The sequence below is a fragment of the Trichomycterus rosablanca genome, chromosome 9 (genome assembly GCF_030014385.1).
Source record: "Trichomycterus rosablanca isolate fTriRos1 chromosome 9, fTriRos1.hap1, whole genome shotgun sequence".
Classification (NCBI taxonomy): domain Eukaryota; kingdom Metazoa; phylum Chordata; class Actinopteri; order Siluriformes; family Trichomycteridae; genus Trichomycterus; species Trichomycterus rosablanca.
The window spans coordinates 26754206-26774301 of record NC_085996.1 but is presented as its reverse complement, the minus strand read 5'-3'; the positions used below and the strand labels follow the sequence as shown (position 1 = coordinate 26774301).

The 20096-nt window shown below is 39.1% G+C and overlaps 1 protein-coding gene across 1 annotated transcript; it reads left to right on the top strand.

Annotated features, from left to right (window-relative positions):
• Window positions 1–4083: 4083 nt before the first annotated feature.
• si:dkeyp-51f12.3 (uncharacterized protein LOC107988041 homolog) lies at window positions 4084–12970 on the top strand. Its single transcript, XM_063002499.1, has 4 exons — window positions 4084–4111; window positions 4472–4501; window positions 7060–7423; window positions 12788–12970. The coding sequence occupies exons 1-4, from the start codon at window positions 4084–4086 to the stop codon at window positions 12960–12962; spliced, it is 597 nt and encodes a 198-aa protein (XP_062858569.1). The 3' UTR covers window positions 12963–12970.
• The last annotated feature ends 7126 nt before the right edge of the window (window positions 12971–20096 follow it).

Here is a 20096-nt window from a genome sequence, read left to right as displayed (position 1 = left end):
GTCATTTTAACAAGGTCCAAAAGGTGTTTTGCACTAAGGTCTACTCGTCTGCTTTAATAAGCAGCAAATATAGTCTCTGGATTTAGTGCACCAATCTGCTATTAGTGTGTATTCAGGTCAAAAAAATGTAACCTGCAACATGAACACTGAACATCATTTTACTTAAAATTAGATTTTTAAATAAAGTGTTTTGAAAGGTGAAACAGATGCAACAACTGAAACTGTGAATAACCACATTCAAAGTGCAGAGTGTGCATGTAATTAAACTATGATTTTTATCTTTAAAGGATACAGTGTTCGCTCTTAAATAAAAAAAGTAACTGCATTCTAAATAATGCCCTTTCCGAATATATCTTGGACTGAATACAAATACTTCTCCTTTGTTTTTCAAAACCATTATCTGAAAAAGTTCCATTACTGTCTATCAGGTCACCAATGGGCTTATAGTCACGTGGAGGAAACAGGCTTTATGGAAGGCATTGATCTGTAATGTCATGTAAATGTAGTGTTTGGTAACAGAATGCTTTACTAATGCCATTAAAAATGACCACAGTGCATTAGCAGGTTTTATATTACAGTGGGCTCTTTATGGGCATGTGTTCAACACTGTAAAATCTAAAGTATTCAGTGATTGCTTTCTCCACTCGAAGCAACAGTAAAATAATGTGCCTCAATTCAATGTCTACAAGAACTTTGTACTAGACACTGTAGAATATACAGAACAGTATGTGGTTTATGTGAATGTTCCCAAAGAGTATATTGTCAGGTGAAAATTATTTATTTCATTGTGTTTAAAATAAAGTAATAACAAAGAAGGAATACTGTGTGGTTAAATAAAAAAATATATATGTTATAATGTTATAAAATAAGTATGTTGTTACTATTTCATGGTGTACTCATACACGCAATTAAATTAACTTGTCTGCAGTACCTATACTACCCCCATCCAAAAAAGGGATATTTCATAATTATAGATCAAACTCATGAATTTATTCATCAAGTCCTCTTCAGTGGCAATCTTATCAGTGTCATAATCGGCCTGGATTCCAAAAAACAAAGACAGGAATACACCCTGTACAGTGCATTGAAGGGTAATTCACACTCACTGAAACATAGGAGGCAATTAAGACTACTAATGTGCATGTTTTTAGTTGTGGGACAAAGGTAAGTACCCAAAAGAAGCCAGCACGTATCCAGGAAGGACATGACAAACACAACAGACACTTACCAAAGGTAAACCTGACAGCCAAGAGCAGTGTGGGACCAACACTTCCATTGTCTCCCACTCAGGGGCAGTTTGTACTTACAACCCCAATTCCAAAAGAACCTAAGTAAAAAATAACAGTAAGTAGAAATTAATCAAATAAATTACAGGCATTTAATTTTAAATAGAACAAAGATGAGAGATGTTTTTTCCCCTATTAACTTCACTGGTTTTTGTAAATTGACATTAATTCTTAATTAGATGCCTGCAACACATTCTAAAAAATAAGCAATATATGACTAAACTGTTTTTGGAACAATTACAAACATATTTTGAAAACTGTTACATGTGATATTATTATTTGTTTTAGAAAATGCATTTATAAAGGTTCTATGTTGTTTATGTGCAGTTATGGATCAAGTTTAGCAAAAAATGCCTAAATAAATAGTCCAAGCCATGTCACTATTATTACCACTTTTTACAAATATCTGTCAATGTACAAAAACAGTCTGTAATATTATTAAAAAATCAAGAGAATTCAATCATCAGATGGGTTACTTGCACATCTGCAAAAGCACCATTAATGCCAATTTGAAGCAACCAGCTGTTATTTAGACAAGATATTTTGCAAGGACATCACAGATTGTTTTAGACAATACCAAGCCACATTCTGCAAATGTTACAAAAGTGTGGCTGCTTGACTGCAGTCCAAACCTGTCTCCTACTGAAAAGGTGTTATATCAAACAGAAATCAGAATTTGTTTTTTTGTTTGTGTGTTGGTCTATCTGTGCCATTTTTATCTTTAAAGATTAGCCTGGGGTAATTGTCACACTCTGCTTTTGAAGGCAAAGCTTAAAGAAGCATTGATTTAAATGGACTACATCAAAACCATTCTTGACAATACTGAAAAATTTATCAAATTAGTGCACTACCAACAGAAAGTAACAGGGTGGGTTGCACCTTGTTATAGAGGCATCAGATAGAAGCCCAAAACCTGCTAGTTCATAAGAGAAAGAATCCAACTGTAGGACACTTAACCAAGGTAGAATATTGTGGCTAATAAGCCACAAATAAATGGTAAGAAAAACATCAATTGGCCAAAATAAGAGAAAGTGAAACAAAAAAAGAAAAGTGGAGAGGTGAAAGAAAAGATAAACTGGCGTGGCATTAGAAATAGGGCATATCACACTCAGCACACTTGCTCAGAAAAGAAAATAAGGATGTTCGCCCTACAGCAGCTATGCTACCTCAGCAAACATTAGAAAAGGCAGGTTGCCATGCACTTCTACAGAGGCATCTGTGATAAGCCCCCAGCAAAAAGCACAACCACTAAGAAAAGCTGGAAAGAATTGATACAGTAAATGTACGAAAGCCAAGTCGCCACCTATACCAGCTACTCATCAACCTGCAATGGCAACTCAAGACTCAAGAAAAAAGAACAAGGGCAGTGAACTCCATAAAAGTGCCAGAGACTAAACAATAAACAAAAATGGACTGCCACTCCCATGCCTGACCCTACCTGTGCTCATAAGCTGCAAAAATGAAATATAATCAGCCATTAACCTCAAGGATAAATTGTAAATATGTTGATGGAAACATTACATAGCATCCACATTTTTTCCTACAATTCAATACATGAAGTTTGCCCCAACAAAATGTGTACTTCATATGAACCTGTGTAAAAGAACGCAGTTCTTTGTTCTTTGAGTTAGAAATTACATAACCAATAATTTAAGTTCTGACAACTTGGCTGTGTAAGCTTTGACAACCAGTGATGCTGTCCCTTCTGTGCACTTGTGGGTAACCCACAGCCTCTTACTTTGAAAAGTGCAGGAATTTTACATTTTGCCGGTAAATGAAAACTACACTTTGGCTGCTTTTCTAAAGTCTTCTGGCTTTCTGTTTAGACAATGGTCATAAACAGCTTAAAAACAAGTTATATAGTAGCATATTTCAAAATTTGTTATGCTGTTAACTAAGAGAACTTTATTCTGGCCGAATGTAGCCATTGTGTGGCCCCAGGCCCAAAGTCAAATAATAGGATTTTGTTATGAAAAAAGCAGTAAAGATGATGTAAGAACAAAATGGATTTATCTTATCAGTATAATTCCTTATACAGCAAGTACAAAATCATATTTGTCTTATTCTTAATTTAACTGGTCAAAATTAAACAATTTAGGGCTTGAAATTTAGATAAGACCCTTACAATGATCAGGTCCCACTGTTGCAGGTACAGTTAGTTCAACCATGCTTTTATTAAATGTTAGGCTATTGGTTAACATATCACTTCATAGCTAAGTAAGTTAAGCTATATGCTTCAGCTAAAATATTTGAGAGTGAGTAGGTAGTAATACTCCTGAGTTTATTCTCTTACATTTATATAATTAAACATTGGTTAATTTGTAAAAATTTTGTTATTTTACTGTACTAAATACTGTTACTGTTTAGTTATGTATGACGAATTGTAAAACATCAAGTACAATTGCTACTACGTCACATTAAAGAGATTGTCTGGTGGTTACCACAAAACGCTGCACAACTTTACTACAACCCTAAAAGTGTTTGTTTACCTTTCTAACTACTTTGCAATTTAAATTAGTTGTTGTAAAAAATCTTGTGGCCACAAATTTGTGTTTGCTGGAAGGCCTTTTTCTGACCCTGCGTTTTAAGTGACTGAATTTTAAGATGTTTTAGAAGATTGTATTTCATACAATTTTCAATTATTAAACGGGACTTATAATATTTGTATTATAACTATATATTTTTTAAGTATTTAATTTAGTTAAACGTATTAGAAAGTAGTTTAGTGGATCTAAGCCAAGCGTTCCAGCTTCCCGTTGTGTGACCGCGCTTGCTTCCAGCGTGTGAGTACGCGCGTATGTGTGCACGCGCCTATGTGTCTGTGAGTGAGCGCAGGAAAAAGGCGGAAGGAGAAGTAGTTCTTTTTCCTTCACTATAATTCGCTTTATTTTACTTTCTTTACCATTTTATACCAGGACGGGCGCATATTCAATGTGATAAAGGAATATATTTTAACTATTTTGTTACTATTTAATTCTGAAGGCTGATGTTAGGATAGGAAGTGTCGGTACTACAGTGTCAATCCGCCCATCCTTCGGTGACTCGGCTGCAGCTCCGCTGCTCGAGTTGTCGTTTTCATCTCTGTACATGTGCTGAACTGATTCTGCATGGACGCCTGTCTTATTTAAATACTTAGAACACCTATAACATCGATCTCTATGCTTTTAAATCCGGATTTTTCACAGGAATAGAGCAGCTGCTTGGACATAAAGAAGGTAAGTTGTAATTAAATGAAAACAGAGAACATGAACACTGTAGTAGAGAGGAAACATATGCTGCATCCTATAGAAACTAACGTTTAGCAGTTTGACGCCTATAAAACTACATGGCTGTCTGTGGACACTTTATATTTCATGAAAATTTATATTATTATTCGTCTTTTAAGATCATATTTAGATCATGACGTATTTATTGTTAAACCATTCTCTCCTGCAGTTGAACATTAGTGGTTCATCATTTGGTGTACACAGTAGTACATGGTTCTAAATAAGAGCAACCTAAATGTTTGTAGACTGTAAAATATCCAACAGTATAATTTATTTATTCCAATAAATATTCTATAATGTTATGGTTATGGTTTTGTATAATTATATGTTTGGTGCAGGAATTGGTAATCTACATTGTCCTAAAATAGAATAAAATAAAGTAGTAAAATAGGTGTTTTATTATTTTTTTATATATTTATTTGTTTTTGCATTATATTAGCTTAGTAGAACTAAATCATTTTAACAATTTAGTCAAATATAAAAAAATGGGTGATTACAAGATTCCTTACTTCATTTGTTGATAGTCAAAACCTGTATAAGAAACTTGTGGATCAACCTATTTCAGTTACATTAGAGGGAAAATAACCCCTTTTTTAAGGTTATCCAGTATGGTGGAGACTAAGGAGCTTACAAGGCAAGTTAGGGATCTAATTATAGAGAAGCACAAATCTGAAGAATAATAATCTAACACTGCCTAGAGCTCATGACACCTCTGTCAAGATAAGACAAGAAGGACACTCGTGAATAGTTACTGTGGCATGGTTCCTTTGACTTACACCGATCAGCCATAACATTAAAACCACCTCCTTGTTTCTACACTCACTGTCCATTATATCAGCTCCACTTACCATATAGAAGCTCTTTGTAGTTCTACAATTACTGACTGTAGTCCATCTGTTTCTCTGCATGCTTTGTTAGCCCCCTTTCATGCTGTTCTTCAATGGTCAGGACCCCCACAGGACCACTACAGAGTAGGTATTATTTGGGTGGTGGATCATTCTCTGCACTGCAGTGACACTGACATGGTGTTGGTGTGTTAGTGTGTGTTGTGCTGGTATGAGTGGATAAGACACAACAGCACTAATGGAGTTTTTAAACACCTCACTGTCACTGCTGGACTGAGAATAGTCCACCAATCAAAAATATACAGCCACCAGCACCCTGTGGGCAGCATCCTGTGACCACTGATGAAGGTCTAGAAGATGACCAACTCAAACAGCAGCAATAGATGAGCGATCGTCTCTGACTTTACATCTACAAGGTGGACCAACTAGGTAGGAGTGTCTAATAGAGTGGACAGTGCGTGGACACGGTATTTCAAAACTCCAGCAGCGCTGCTGTCTGACCACTCATACCAGCACAACACACGCTAACACACCACCACCATGTCATTGTCACTTCAGTGCTGAGAATGATCCACCACCTAAATAATACCTACTCGGTGGTGGTCCTGTGGGGGTCCTGACCACTGAAGAACAGGGTGAAAGCAGGCTTAAAAAAAAGTTTGTAGAAAAACAGATGGACTACAGTCAGTAATTGTAGAACAACAAAGTGCTTCTATATGGTAAGTGGAGCTGATAAAATGGACAGTGAGCGTAGAAACAAGGAGGTGGTTTTAATTTTATGGCTGATCTGTGTATTTGCAAAAGTCTGTGGAATAAATTTTCTAAAAATGTTCTTTCTAAAGGTTATTGTGAGCTTTTTAAAGATATGACAACATACTAACTCAATATGTTTGCCAGTTTTCTGACATAGGGTTTACACTAGTTAATCATAATCAGGACTGATGATTTGTAAGACCATGCCAAAATGTTAAACATATTTACGTAAAACCCCACAATGAATGTATAAATAATTGGAATTGTTGGAATTGTCAAGACATCCATGACATGCATGTCCCATACAAATGTCTGTAAATGTTTAACTAATCAGTGTCACGTTTTATTGCACCAGGCTGACATTCTAACCTTCTGGGACTTATCCTGCTGGTTTTATATTTTTAAAGTGTTTAGAAATGTGGCTTGAACCTGGCTGCCAAACATTTATTGAACACTTACCAGTAACTGAAACAAAAACAGACCAGTGATGAAAGGCTAAATGCAGACTAATAAAATTGTGCATGGCAGTAGACAAAGTATGACTAATATGGCCTGTAACTATACATACTGTTTTAAAACTTCAGCAATGTTTATGTGCCTGATACAATCATTTCTGTACAAAAGATACCATGATGTTATTAAATGTCAGTGTCACTGTTGGTGAGAATGGTTCACACCACACATAGTATCTCCTCAGTGGTTTTCATACTGACAAATATTTACTTGCAATACTAATTGTATACCTATGAACTGCATCTATGGTAGGCACCTTAAAAAGTAAGGTAAATATATCTAATAAACTGTTAATTGTGTGTTTATGCATTATTTTATACACTGTTAATTGTACACCTGTCTATAAACAAATTTAGCTACTTATTGACTGGTGTTTTCTTTTTTTCTGAGCTGTAGGGACGGACACCAAACAGACCCCTGTGTACACACTCATACACGCGTTTGGTTTGAGCAGCGTGGCGGGCGGTGAGGCAGAACGCGATGCCTCAGAGGACAGAGGCTGTGTGCCTTTGCCCCAGGGAGCAAGGGTCAGCGTGGGAGTGCTGCTGCTGGCACTTGGTGTCGTACTTGTCATGTTCGCGACAGTCTACACAGCCGTCATTGGGACTTCCATCGCCGCCCTAGGCTTTTGTGTTCTCATCTACTCTTTTTGCCAAGTAATGAAGTCCAGCAGTCACAACATGACCCTACCTGGTCACTTCTTGCTGCACCCACGGACTGGCACCCGATTCACCTACGAGCAAGCTATCGCTCTGCAGAGGTAAAGGATTTCATTGTTTGACGTGAATTCAAAGAGCTGAAAAGTAAATAGAATATTAGGATTTAAGTAATGATGTGGGAGCCGCTCAGGTGGCGCAGCGGTAAAAACATACGCTGCAACCAGAGCTGGATCTCGAATACATCGTATCGAATCTCAGCTCTGCCTTGCTGGCTGAGGCTGAGTGGCTACATGAACAACGATTGGCCTGTTGTTCAGATGGGCGGGACTAAGCCGGATATGGGTCTCTCTCTGTCAGACTGGTGCAATTACGACCTCTGCTGGCTGATTAGAGGCGCCTACATATAGATAAGGAAAGAGTGCTCTTAGGGTGTGTCTCTCCGTACACAACGCTAGGTGGCACAACACTCATCAATGGGTGGGTGATAAGATGCATACGGCTTGCTGCCCACGTGTCTGAGGGGGCGTGGGTTAGCTTCGATCTTCTCGGTCAGAGCAGGGATCGGCATAGGCAGAGAGGAAGCATGATGCAATTAGGCAATTGGACGCGCTAAAGAGGGAGAAAAAGGGGAGAAAATGCATTAAAAAAGTAATGATGTGGGCACTATTTTATGTTATATGATATATTACATCTGGAGAAAACCTGTAAATGCACTGGATGTTGCTACTCCAACAGTTTGTCTTGGATTAAAAAATGATCTTTGAGAGTGATCTTTAAAAGGAGAGATCTTTAACACATGCAAAATGATGTCTTATAATCTAGTAAATAACTAAAATCGTCTAAATATTTGATTTAGAAATAAACTTGCTATTTAATTTAGTTGTCTCTGTTTCAGTTCACCAGTGTATGTCTGTTGGAAAGTTGTGCACCACTGAGCTCCAGTTTTGCAAACATATAGTTCACACATCACACACTACTGATTTCCTGGCTGTGAATGAGTTGCACTGATTCAATACATGATGTGTAACTATACTTTTGGTGTGGCATTAATTAGACATATTGAATGTGTGTAAATATCTAATTGTGTAAATCTTCTAATATCTCAGGTGTGTGGTTATACCAACACCTATGTCACATGGGGTATGCATAGGTGACTTAGATGCCAGGTATAACCACATAACACAACATAACATAAAATATTAAAACCCAAGGAATAAATAACACAGAGCTAAATCAAAGCTACAGCCCAGGGCACGACTCAAGAATAGAAACACAGATAGGTGACCACATCACAGGATCAGTACCACAGCAATCTGCCCAACACACTCACCAGGAAACTCTGGAAATGAAGGGAAATACTGATGAAGAAACAAAAAGGGGTGCTCATAACAGCCCAAACTCTCACCAGAGGAAAAGACAGGGGAATGCAGAGAATCAGTTCTGCCTACGAAATTTGGAAAGCTTCCATTACACCCATGGGAGAACCCAGAACTAAAGGATGCCTGTGGCAGCTACAAAAACCGAAAAACCACTACATTTCACCAAGTTACAGTGGATCCTTGACTTACGAATTTTAATTGGTTCCAAAGGGCTGTTCTTAAGTCAAAATGTTTGTTAGTTAAACCTATTTTTCCCATAAGAAATCATGTAAATAGAATTCATCTGTGCCAGACCTCCCAAACCACCCCCTTACCTAACCTTTCTAATGTCTTAAATGGTCTTTTTTGTTATAAATACAAGTATATCTTAAATTATAGAATAGAAATGACTGTAATAAATAATAATAAACAACAATACACAGTAGTACTGTACATAAAAAAACACACATCTCAGTACAGTACGTGTGCTGTACCATACACCATAATAAATTTCCTTATTTTTTTATAAAATGTATCTACCAGAAACAACAATAACTCATATGTCCCTATTATTTCACTCTTTATTTCAATAGTGTTGTATTTTGTCGGTGTAATTGCACAAAAGAAAGAATATTTTACTCAGCCGTCTTCCTTCTTCTCTCTCACTCACTGTCCCCTCTGTCTGATACACAGTGACAGCTACTAGCAGGAGTAATTACACAACAACAAATGTAATAGATTTGTTCATTTTCTCACCACTAGGCTTTCTCTGCACCTTATTTGGGGCCATTTTAATATAGAATTTTACAAAATATAAAGACAACACCGAAAAAACACCATCCACTGTCCGAACGTTTCCTCATATATATATATATATATATATATATATATATATATATATATATATATATATATACAGAGAGAGAGAAATGCTCAGAGAAAAGTCAACTTGTTCGTCACGTGTTTCGCAAATTCTGGTTCGTAATCCAAAATTTGTTCATATGGTAAACCGTTCAAAACTCAAGGGTCTACTGTAGTTCCCAGGAACCAAGATGTGAATAATGCTGGCAAAGTGGTTAGCAGTAGCACATTCAGGTAGCCATCAGGAAGTCAGAATAATCAGACCGAGTCCCAGATATGCATATAAAGGTTTTGACCCCAGGGAAGGCTTGTAATCACTGTTATTTCATCCAGCTTTTTCTAACAGCATGCAAAGGTTGGCTTATAAAAACCGACATTTGTAAGCCAAAATTGCTTACAACTTTCTACTTTTATTCTTGTTATACTGTGGCTCTGCTTATAATAAAATTATTAGTGCTTGTGTCAGGGTTGAACTGCTTAAGATTACTTTTAAAAGTCATTTTTCTTACAGTTAATACAGCAGAAACGTAGTCTTTGTCATTACACTGTGAAAATAAGTCGAGAGAAAATAGTGGGAGTAAGTCTGTAGTGTTTCCTCAGATGGATCACATAATGGGTTGCAGCCCTGTGTTCTTTTATGTTTGTACTTTAGTCCAGTTCAAGCTTACAAATTGTGAGGGAAAGCCAAGAACCATAAAACCTTAGCTAATCTTTTTCTCTATACACTTTTTTCCGTTGCTGGAGTTTAACTGGACCAAAAATTTAATAGTCTAAGCCTTAAACTAAAGAAAAAGACAGCCAGTTACAAATCAGATTCCTTTGTGCTGCTTGTATGTTCTAAAAGCGGCCTCTTGCTGGACCGTACTCAGTGACACATGAGATAATGATAGGTCTGTGTCTTAGCCGAAGGAGACAAGAAACCAGGAATAAAAGGAATTTGTTGCCAAGATCATGTGCTCGCTAACGCAAATAAAATGATTAGAAAAACAAACGTTAACAGGAACCAGAGTCAGCTGTATATGCTCATCCAAAGTAGATGGTAAGCTTTGCAGGAGCTGGTACAGCTTTTCTTGCTGGAGGGGGGTCTCTTTACCCATTTTTCTTCTCTATGACTCTCTCTGGAATAAAAGGAATTTGTATGGGACTGTAAACACTCCACGTAGCTGTATAAACTCAAAGCTGGCTCTAGTGTCCTATAAAGGAATATGTTATTTTTTTTGCATGGATTCTTACAAAGACTGTACAGAAAGTTATTATGATAGGGTTGGGTTGTAGAAGTTTCTATGTAAAAGTATATGGTAAAGTATATAAGTGTATGGTAAAGTCAGTGAAGAAAAAGCAAACTCAATTTGATCTTGAAAGACTGCTTTGCCCAAAGAAACCTTTTAAAACAACATGTGTAAGCAGACAGTTGATCAATGTTATACTGCTCAAAGTTTAGACTAAAGCTGTCTGACATTAACAAGATCTGGACTTTCTCTGTTTGAGTTAAAGCCTAGTTTGAGTTAAGTTGAGTTAAACCAAGGTTTTGAACCAACCTAAACACTATCACATCACCCCACTGCTGCGATCTCTTCACTGGCTTCCTGTAGCTGCACACATTCAGTTTAAAACACTGATGCTCGGCTACAAAGCCAAAAATGGACCAGCTCCAAACTACCTTCGAGGTCTAATAAAACCCCGCTCTGTACCGCGCAACCTCCAAGCCACTAGTCTCACTCGACTTGATCCTCCACCCAGAACTCAAGGAAGACAAGCATCAAGCCTCTTCTCTGTACTTTCACCCAAATGATGGAATGAGCTTCCCTTGTCATCCCTTGTCCCTTGAACATCTGAGTCTCTTGCTGTCTTCAAAAGATAATTAAAAAGCCACCTCTTAAATAAGCACTTAAACTTACATGTACTTACTTACTAAAGCTCTTATTCTGCAAAAAAAAATCTAACAGGGTTTTCAGCAGATTTGTATTCTTTGACTGTTGTCCACTTAAACTAGAGTAAGGTACAGTCTACTATTGAAGCACTTCTGTAAGTCGCTCTGGATAAGAGCGTCTGCTAAATGCTAAAAATGTAAATGTAAATGTAAAGCACAGAACTGACACTTTTCTTACAGAAGAGTTAGATAGAACAGTTAACAAGTGATTGAAATGTCTAAAAAAAAAAGGCGGGATAAGCTACAAACAAACACAGGTCCCACTCCTGAACAACCTTTAATTGATTAATATATTAGACATATCCTAACATTAGCCTGTGACATGTGACAACATCTCTAATATCTTTTTTATGTCTCACTCAGGGCGTAGAGGTTTGTAAAGATGTCTAGAAGAAGTACTTTTAGTTTAGAGCCAGTGCCTTTCTATAGACAAACATACACTGATCAGCCATAACATTAAAACCACCTCCTTGTTTCTACACTCACTGTTCATTTTATCAGCTCCACTTATCATATAGAAGCACTTTGTAGTTCTACAATTACTGACTGTAGTCCATCTGTTTCTCTACATACCTTTTTAGCCTGCTTTCACCCTGTTCTGCAATGGACAGGACCCCCACAGAGCAGGTATTATTTAGGTGGTGGATCATTCTCAGCACTGCAGTGACACTGACACGGTGGTGGTGTGTTAGTGTGTGTTGTGCTGGTATGAGTGGATCAGACACAGCAGCGCTGCTAGAGTTTTAAATATCGTGTCCACTCACTGTCCACTCTATTAGACACTCCTACCTAGGTGGTCCACCTTGTAGATGTAAAGTCAGAGACGATCGCTCATCTATTGCTGCTGTTTGAGTTGGTCATCTTCTAGACCTTCATCAGTGGTCACAGGACGCTGCCCATGGGGCGCTGTTGGCTGGATATTTTTGGTTGGTGGACTATTCTCAGTCCAGCAGTGACAGTGAGGTGTTTAAAAACTCCAGCAGCGCTGCTGAGTCTTATCCACTCATACCAGCACAACACACACTAACACACCACCACCATGTCAGTGTCACTGCAGTGCTGAGAATGACCCACCAACCAAATAATACCTGCTCTGTAGTGGTCCTGGGAGAGTCCTGACCACTGAAGAACAGCATGAAAGGGGCTAACAAAGCATGCAGAGAAACAGATGGACTACAGTCAGTAATTGTAGAACTACAAAGTGCTTCTATATGGTAAGTGGAGCTGATAACATGGACAGTGAATCTGTGTATCTGGCAACTTACAGTTTTATATTTTTGGCTAGGTGCTCATGTAAAACCCTCCCTCTTTTGCAGGAGGCTGGACAGGATCCGCAGGGCTTCCGCAGAAGAGCGGCGCTTGGCCCAGCCCCCACCGCCAGCAGACAACAGTTTTCATAGTCTACCTGGGACACCGCCTCCTTGGGACATGGAGCCCCCACCATCCTATGAAACCGTTATGAAGACCACTACAGCCCTCAACCAGCTATAATCACTGCTCTGCCCACTTTACCAAAAAAGGATGAACCAGCAATTAGGAATTAATGCTAGCCAAATGACACGTCACTGGCTAGGTATTGCCTTTAAGTATTTTGCTTTTTTTTGCCTGGTGAGTCATTTTCTTGTTGCTGAGCTCTAACATATCCATTTGCACTAAGGGGTTGGTAGAGACCCAGTGAGCTGTTTCTTGCTCACAGTCTGGTGATTTGGAACTCTTTAACAGTATACATCAGTGTGGGTGTGTCAGTGCTCCAGTATTTAGCATTTTGACTGAGGTTGTGACATCTCCCAGTCCACTCACATTCCTGGATGGCTATTTCAGCTTTCTGCCTTGCTGGCCTACTAAGCCATTGCCTTTGCTGATCAGACTCACACGTGCCTACTTAGCTAGAGAGTGTACAAGCATTGTCAACTTTTTTTTTTTTTTTTTTACATTTTTCTATACTTGTATTACTTTATTTGCTCTTGATGCTCATTGTCTCTTGTATTTATGGATAATAATTGTTCTGCAAATCTGTCCTCAGTGTTGCTGTGACAGCAGATTTACCTTTAATATGAATACAGCGAGCACTTTAGGTGTCAGCATAAAAAACGAAGGGATATTGACCTTTACTAAGCCATATTAAATGAAGGTAAGATGCTAGTTGAGCCCAGTAGTAGGGTATTTATGAGTCAACGCTCCAGGTGGCGCATGAGCAGCGCTGTCACCTCACAGCCAGAAGGGCCTGGGTTTGATTTCCCAACCAGGCGTCCAGGGTGGTTTTTTATGTGGTGTTTTGTGTCTCCCTGTGTCGGTGTGGGTTTCCTCCAGGTGCTCCAGTTTCCTCCCACAAGTCCAAAGACATGCAGTCAGGCCAACTGGAGTTACTAAAATTGCTACTAAAAATCCTAAGTGTAAGTGTGTGTGCGCAGATATGTGTGTGTATGTTTTTTGTCTGCCCTGTAATGGACTGATGACCTCCGGGGTGTTTCCTGCCTTTCACCCAATAAATCAGACCCACCGCACCCCTGACCAGGATGAAGCGGTGGTAAAACACTCACTCACTCACTTTCTTAACTGCTTATCCAATTAGGATCGTGGTGGGGTGCTGGAGCCTATCCCAGCTTTTCAATGGGCGCAAGGCACACAGTAACACCCTGGGCGGGGCGCCAGTCCATCGCAGGACAGACACACATACACACACACACCCATTTACCTATAGGACAATTTAGTGTCTCCAATTAACCTGACTGCAAATTTTCATTAATTTGAGCTTTGACCCACAAGCACAAAGAAAGTATGTTGATCTAAAAGCACACAGAAACCTTATAATATGAATGGATCGTGTCTCTTATTTGGGCCATCAAGACCAGGTAACTTGGAAAGCATTAAATGCATTAAACCTCTAGGTAAAAACACACGCTGCAACCAGAGCTATGAACTCGAATACATCGTATCGAATCTCAGCTCTGCCTTGCCGGCTGAGGCTGAGTGGCTACATGAACAACGATTGGCCTGTTGTTCAGATGGGCGAGACTAAGCCGGATATGGGTCTCTCTCTGTCAGACTGTTGCAATTACGACCTCTGCTGGCTGATTAGAGGCGCCTACACAGAGATGAGGAAAGAGTGCTCTTAGGGGGTGTCTCTCCGTACACAACGCTAGGTGGCACAACACTCGTCAATGTGTGGGTGATAAGATGCATACGGCTTGCTGCCCACGTGTCAGAGGGGGCGTGGGTTAGCTTCGATCTCCTCGGTCAGAGCAGGGATCGGCATAGGCAGAGAGGATGCATGATGCAATTGGGCAATTGGACGTGCTAAAGAGGGAGAAAAAGGGGAGAAAATGCATTAAGAAAAAACCATCCTCTAGGTATTTATCAAAGTTTTTGTTTTTTTAGGATTTTAACATCATAATAACACAATAATAGGCAATTCTGTACCTCCAATTTACCTAACTTACATGTCTTTGGATTGTGGGAGGAAACCGGAGCTCCCGGAGGAAACCCACACAGAAAGGACCTGGACTGCTCCACCTGGGAATCTAACCCTGTACTTTGCTCGCTGCAGCCCTATTAATCAGAGGGACAAATTGTTAGGAATTCTTTCCTAAATTGTTAGGCTTTCAGACTTGCTGCAAAGTTTGGAGGAGGAAAACACACACAGTCTGAAAGCGTTGCACAATCACAAGCAGACGTCTGAGTTTCAACCTGGTGATCATGTCTGTCTCTCCATGAGAGATCTAAGCTTGCTGTGTAACCCTTTTATAAACTCCACCTCAATGTCTTGGCATATTCATTATTATTTCCTTCTTGCCTGGTGGGTCATTTTCTTGTTGCTGAGCTGTACATTTTCTGCAAGCTAATGAAGCCCTAACGTTCCCAATTGCACGGGGTTGGTAGAGATAGGAATTTAGGGAGTGCCATATCCGACCAAGCTGCTCCTTGCCCACAGCCTGGTGATTTGGAACTCCTTAATAGTATACATCAGTGGGGGTGTGTCAGTGCTCCATTTGCAGACAGAGCCTAGGAATGGTAAAGCAAAGACTGGGTATAAAGCTTGGAGAATCACATTGAGAGCTTCTATTTATACTCAGCAATCTTTGGCTATTTTTTTTCTAGTATGTTACTGGTTTGCTCAGGCTGTATAAGTACTTTTAAAGATTTTGCATTCAAAGCCTGATTCAGACGGGGCAATAAATGACTCCTAAGGCTCATTCATTGAGGCAGGATTGCATGGTCTAACACCACACTTTTAGTTCTCACTAATAATTTTCTTTATTGCTTTAAATTTAATTATCTTTTTACTGTGATGATAAATAAAAGCTCAATTAAAATAGCTTGGGTGTTCTTTCACTGTTACTGGATTATCTGATAAGGTGGATTCAATGAATGTTGCTTTGACACTTGGCATGGTAGCTGGCTGGCATGTTATCTTGTGCCTCTTGGATCTGATTTAGCTATTTCTGTAGGGGGTAAAGAATGTACCATGCTCACAAATTCTGTGCTTATAAGTCCAAAGTTAAAGTGCTTGTGTAAAAGGGATTATACACCGATCAACCATAAGATTAAAACCACCTCCTTGTCCATTTTATCAGCTCCACTTACCATATAGAAGCACTTTGTAGTTCTACAATTATTGACTGTAGTCCATCTGTTTCTCTGCATGCTTTGTTAGATCCCTTTCATGCTGTTCTTCAATGGACTTTCCCAGGACCACCACAGAGCAGGTATTATTTGGGTGGTGGACCATTCTCAGCACTGCAGTGACATGGTGGTGGTGTGTTAGTGTGTGTTGTGCTGGTATGAGTGGATAAGACACAGCAGCGCTGCTGGACTGAGAATAGTCCATCAACCAAAAATATATCCAGCCAACAGCGCCCTGTGGGCAGCATCTTGTGACCACTGATAAAGATCTAGAAGATGACCAACTCAAACAGCAGCAATAGATGAGCGATCGTCTCTGACTTTAAATCTACAAGGTGAACCAACTTGGTAGGAGTATCTAATAGAGTGGACAGTGAGTGGACACAGTATTTAAAAACTCTAGCAGTGCTGCTGTGTCTGATCCACTCATACCAGCACAACACACACTAACACACCACCACCATGTCAGTGTCACTGCAGTGCTGAGAATGATCCACCACCTAAATAATACCTGCTCTGTAGTGGTCCTGTGAGGGTCCTGACCATTGAAGAACAGCATGAAAGGGGGCTAACAAAGCATGCAGAGAAACAGGTGGACTACAGTCAGTAATTGTAGAACTACAAAGTGCTTCTATATAGTAAGTGGAGCTGATAAAATGGTAGAAACGAGGTGGTGGTTTTATTGTTATGGCTGATCAGTGTAGTATGTATTTAATTTCTGTTTTTACCTCTTTACATGCCTTTACTTCAAAGATAATTACCCAATTCAGATCCATTTGGTAAACTGTGGTGTTTGCAAACTAGCTGTAAAAAGAGTCAAAGCAAAACACCCTACAAAGAAATTACTGTGAGATTCAGTCCCAGTGCTTAGAAGTTAGGCAGTATGTAAATCAAACAATGAATGTAAATGGTTTTGAGATGTGAAAGATGCAAGTGAAACTATCCCATTAAGAATGCTGGGTACTGACTCATTGATCCTGTAAGGTTCACTCGACCTTCTTTACTTCACCTAAACCTTGTGTAACATTACGATCAGGTTCACAGTTTAGTGACAATCTTATTAAAGCTATAACACTGCTCTCAGAGGGAGTGGCTTTGTAACTATAGGCTTATTGATTGACTAGTTTGTTGTTTGTAAGCATCTGCATTCAGACTGTGCCTATTTTAAACAATTGAAACACTAGGTAGTGCCTTGAAAACATTAGCACTTTTATAACTCGTTTTCTTGGACCAGCATATGTTATTTTTGAAAGAAAGAAAAAAAAAAAGCCAAATGTTATTTTTCATTATGTTTATGAATGTATTTGGTAAAACTTGTACTGCCTTTAATAAATGTAAACCACTTTCTAAAATCTACTCTAGATGCTAATGTGCAACAGTGTTTAAACCATATGTAATTTTCTATGATTTTATGATGTTTAAAGCCAAATAAAGACTTTATAAATTAATATAAATTGTTTTATCTCTGGCTGAGATGAGTAGACTGCTGTTATTCCTGCTTGTAGACTTGTAGACGAGTTTGTCTATGAATTAAACATGCTGCATATACATGAGTAAAAAACTATTTTGACCCCTCACCAAATGATTTATTTTAATACATCTTAGTTAATCTTAACTGCTTTACATACACTGAATAGGCATAACATTATGACCACCTCCTTGTTTTCAAACTCACTGTCCATGTTATCAGCTCCACTTACCATATAGAAGCACTTTGTAGTTCTACAATTACTGACTGTAGTCCATCTGTTTCTCCACATACTTTTAAAGCCTGCTTTCACCCTGTTCTTTAATGGTCAGGACCACTACAGAGTAGGTATTATTTAGGTGGTGGATCATTCTCAGCACTGCAGTAATACTGACATGGTGGTGGTGTGTTAGTGTGTGTTGTGCTGGTATGAGTGGATCAGACACAGCAATGCTGATGGAGTTTTTAAACACCTCACTGTCACTGCTGGACTGAGAATAGTCCACCAACTAAAAATATCCAGCCAACAGCGCCCCATGGGGAGCGTCCTATGACCACTGATGAAGGTCTAGAAGATGACCAACTCAAACAGTAGCAATAGATGAGCGATCGTCTCTGACTTTACATCTACAAGGTGGACCAACTAAATAGGAGTGTAATAGAGTGGACAGTGAGTGGACACGGTATTTAAAAACTCCAGCAGCGCTGCTGTGTCTGATCCACCAGCACAACACACACTAACACACCACCACCATGTCATTGTCACTGCAGTGCTGAGAATGATCCACCACCTAAATAATACCTGCTCTGTGGGGGTCCTGACCATTGAAGAATAGGGTGAAAGCAGGCTAAAAAGGTATGTAGAGAAATAGATGGACTACAGTCAGTAATTGTAGAACTATAAAGTGCTTCTATATGGTAAGTGGAGCTGATAAAATAGACAGTGTGTGGAGAAACCAGGAGGTGGTTTTAATGTTATTTAATGTTATCGGTGTATATATTTTATCAGGTGATCACCTGTAAAAGCAACCCCAAGGCTTGGCTCCAATTCAGACAGAAAACACTTTTGTAGCTTATATGAGGGAGTACAATTGCTCGATGTCTGACCTCCACTATCACACCTGTTCAGCTGGGGTGACATCAAGCATTAAACTCCTGCTGACATAAGCCATGAGGTTCACTAAAGTACACAAGCCATTTTACCATGACTAGGTCAATGGTCCATGAAGGATAAGCCCCCTCACTAGATGGGAGTCACAGGATAAACACAGGACCTGCCAGAAGAATTATATCTTGCAGCTGGATTGGAAATGCCTGGGGATCCCCAGGCAAAGGACCAATTTGTGGCCGGGGATGGAAAAATCCCAGCTGCACGCTCTAGTTACAAAGCCACATTGGTATAACACACAGAATGTGGCTTGGCATTGTCTAGCTGAAAATTTTCATCTGAATAGCAGCTTATGTTGCACCAAAATATGCATGCACCCCTCATGCCATGTCACTGGCAAACACCCCATACCACAACATGATCTCTTTTCAATTTTGCTTTGGTAAAAATCAGGATAATAATTTCTTTCTTTGTGTCCTGATTTACAATAACAATCCCAAAGATGGACTTATCAGATCACTGCACACATTTTCCACTTTGCCCATCTCAGATGAGCTTGAGCCCGGAGAGGTATGTATTAGAGAGGTATGTATTATGTGTGTATGTTCATATATGGCTTCGAGATTTGTATATGTAGTGATGAACTGTGTTTACTGTTGAGGATTTTTAAAAGGATTCCTGAGCCCATGTGATCATTACAGAAGCATGTCACTTTTATGCTGTGCAGCTAAGGGACTGAAGGTCACAGGTTTTTGCAGATTTGTATTTAGATTTTTTAAATTATGGATGGTAAATCATAATGTTTTAAATGATAATGTTTTAGGCTGCTCAGGTGGCGCATCAGTAAAAACACACGCTGGAACCAGAGCTGGATCTCGAATACATCGTATCGAATCTGGCGCCTGCACAGAGATGAGAAAAGAGTGCTCTTAGGGTGTGTCCCTCCATACACGCAGCTAGGCTGCACTGCACTCGTCAAAGTGTAGGTGATAAGATGCATACGGCATGCTGCCCACGTGTCGGAGGGGGCGTGGGTTAGATTCGTTCTCCTCAATCAGAGCAGAGATCAGCATTGGTGGAGAGGAAGCATGATGCAATGGGGCAATTGGACGTGCTAAAAAGGGAGAAAAAGGGGAGAAAATGCATAAACAAAATATATATATAAAAAAAAATGCTAATGTTTTAAATGTTTAATTAATGCATTTTTTTCAGTGGCAAACCATTGCTTGTAAACAAATGAGCATTTCATTGACGTCATTATTAACCTGTTTGCCTGTGAAAACGAAAAAAATTGAGGTTAATGAGATTTAAAAAAACATTAAATATCTCTTTTTAGTGCTGCTGTCATTTAAATACGTACAAAGGACAATTTGCAAATCATTGCTTTTTGTTTTTATTTGCATTTTATTATAAATACCTTCTTACA

What these genes read in the sequence shown, in the direction of transcription:
- si:dkeyp-51f12.3 (XM_063002499.1), top strand. Translation starts at nt 4,084, where the DNA reads ATGTGTGCACGCGCCTATGTGTCTGTGA. An exon ending in GCTGCTTGGACATAAAGAAG is followed by an intron (nt 4,502 to 7,059) that starts GTAAGTTGTAAT and finishes TCTGAGCTGTAG; the next exon opens with GGACGGACACCAAACAGACC. An exon ending in CAAGCTATCGCTCTGCAGAG is followed by an intron (nt 7,424 to 12,787) that starts GTAAAGGATTTC and finishes CCTCTTTTGCAG; the next exon opens with GAGGCTGGACAGGATCCGCA.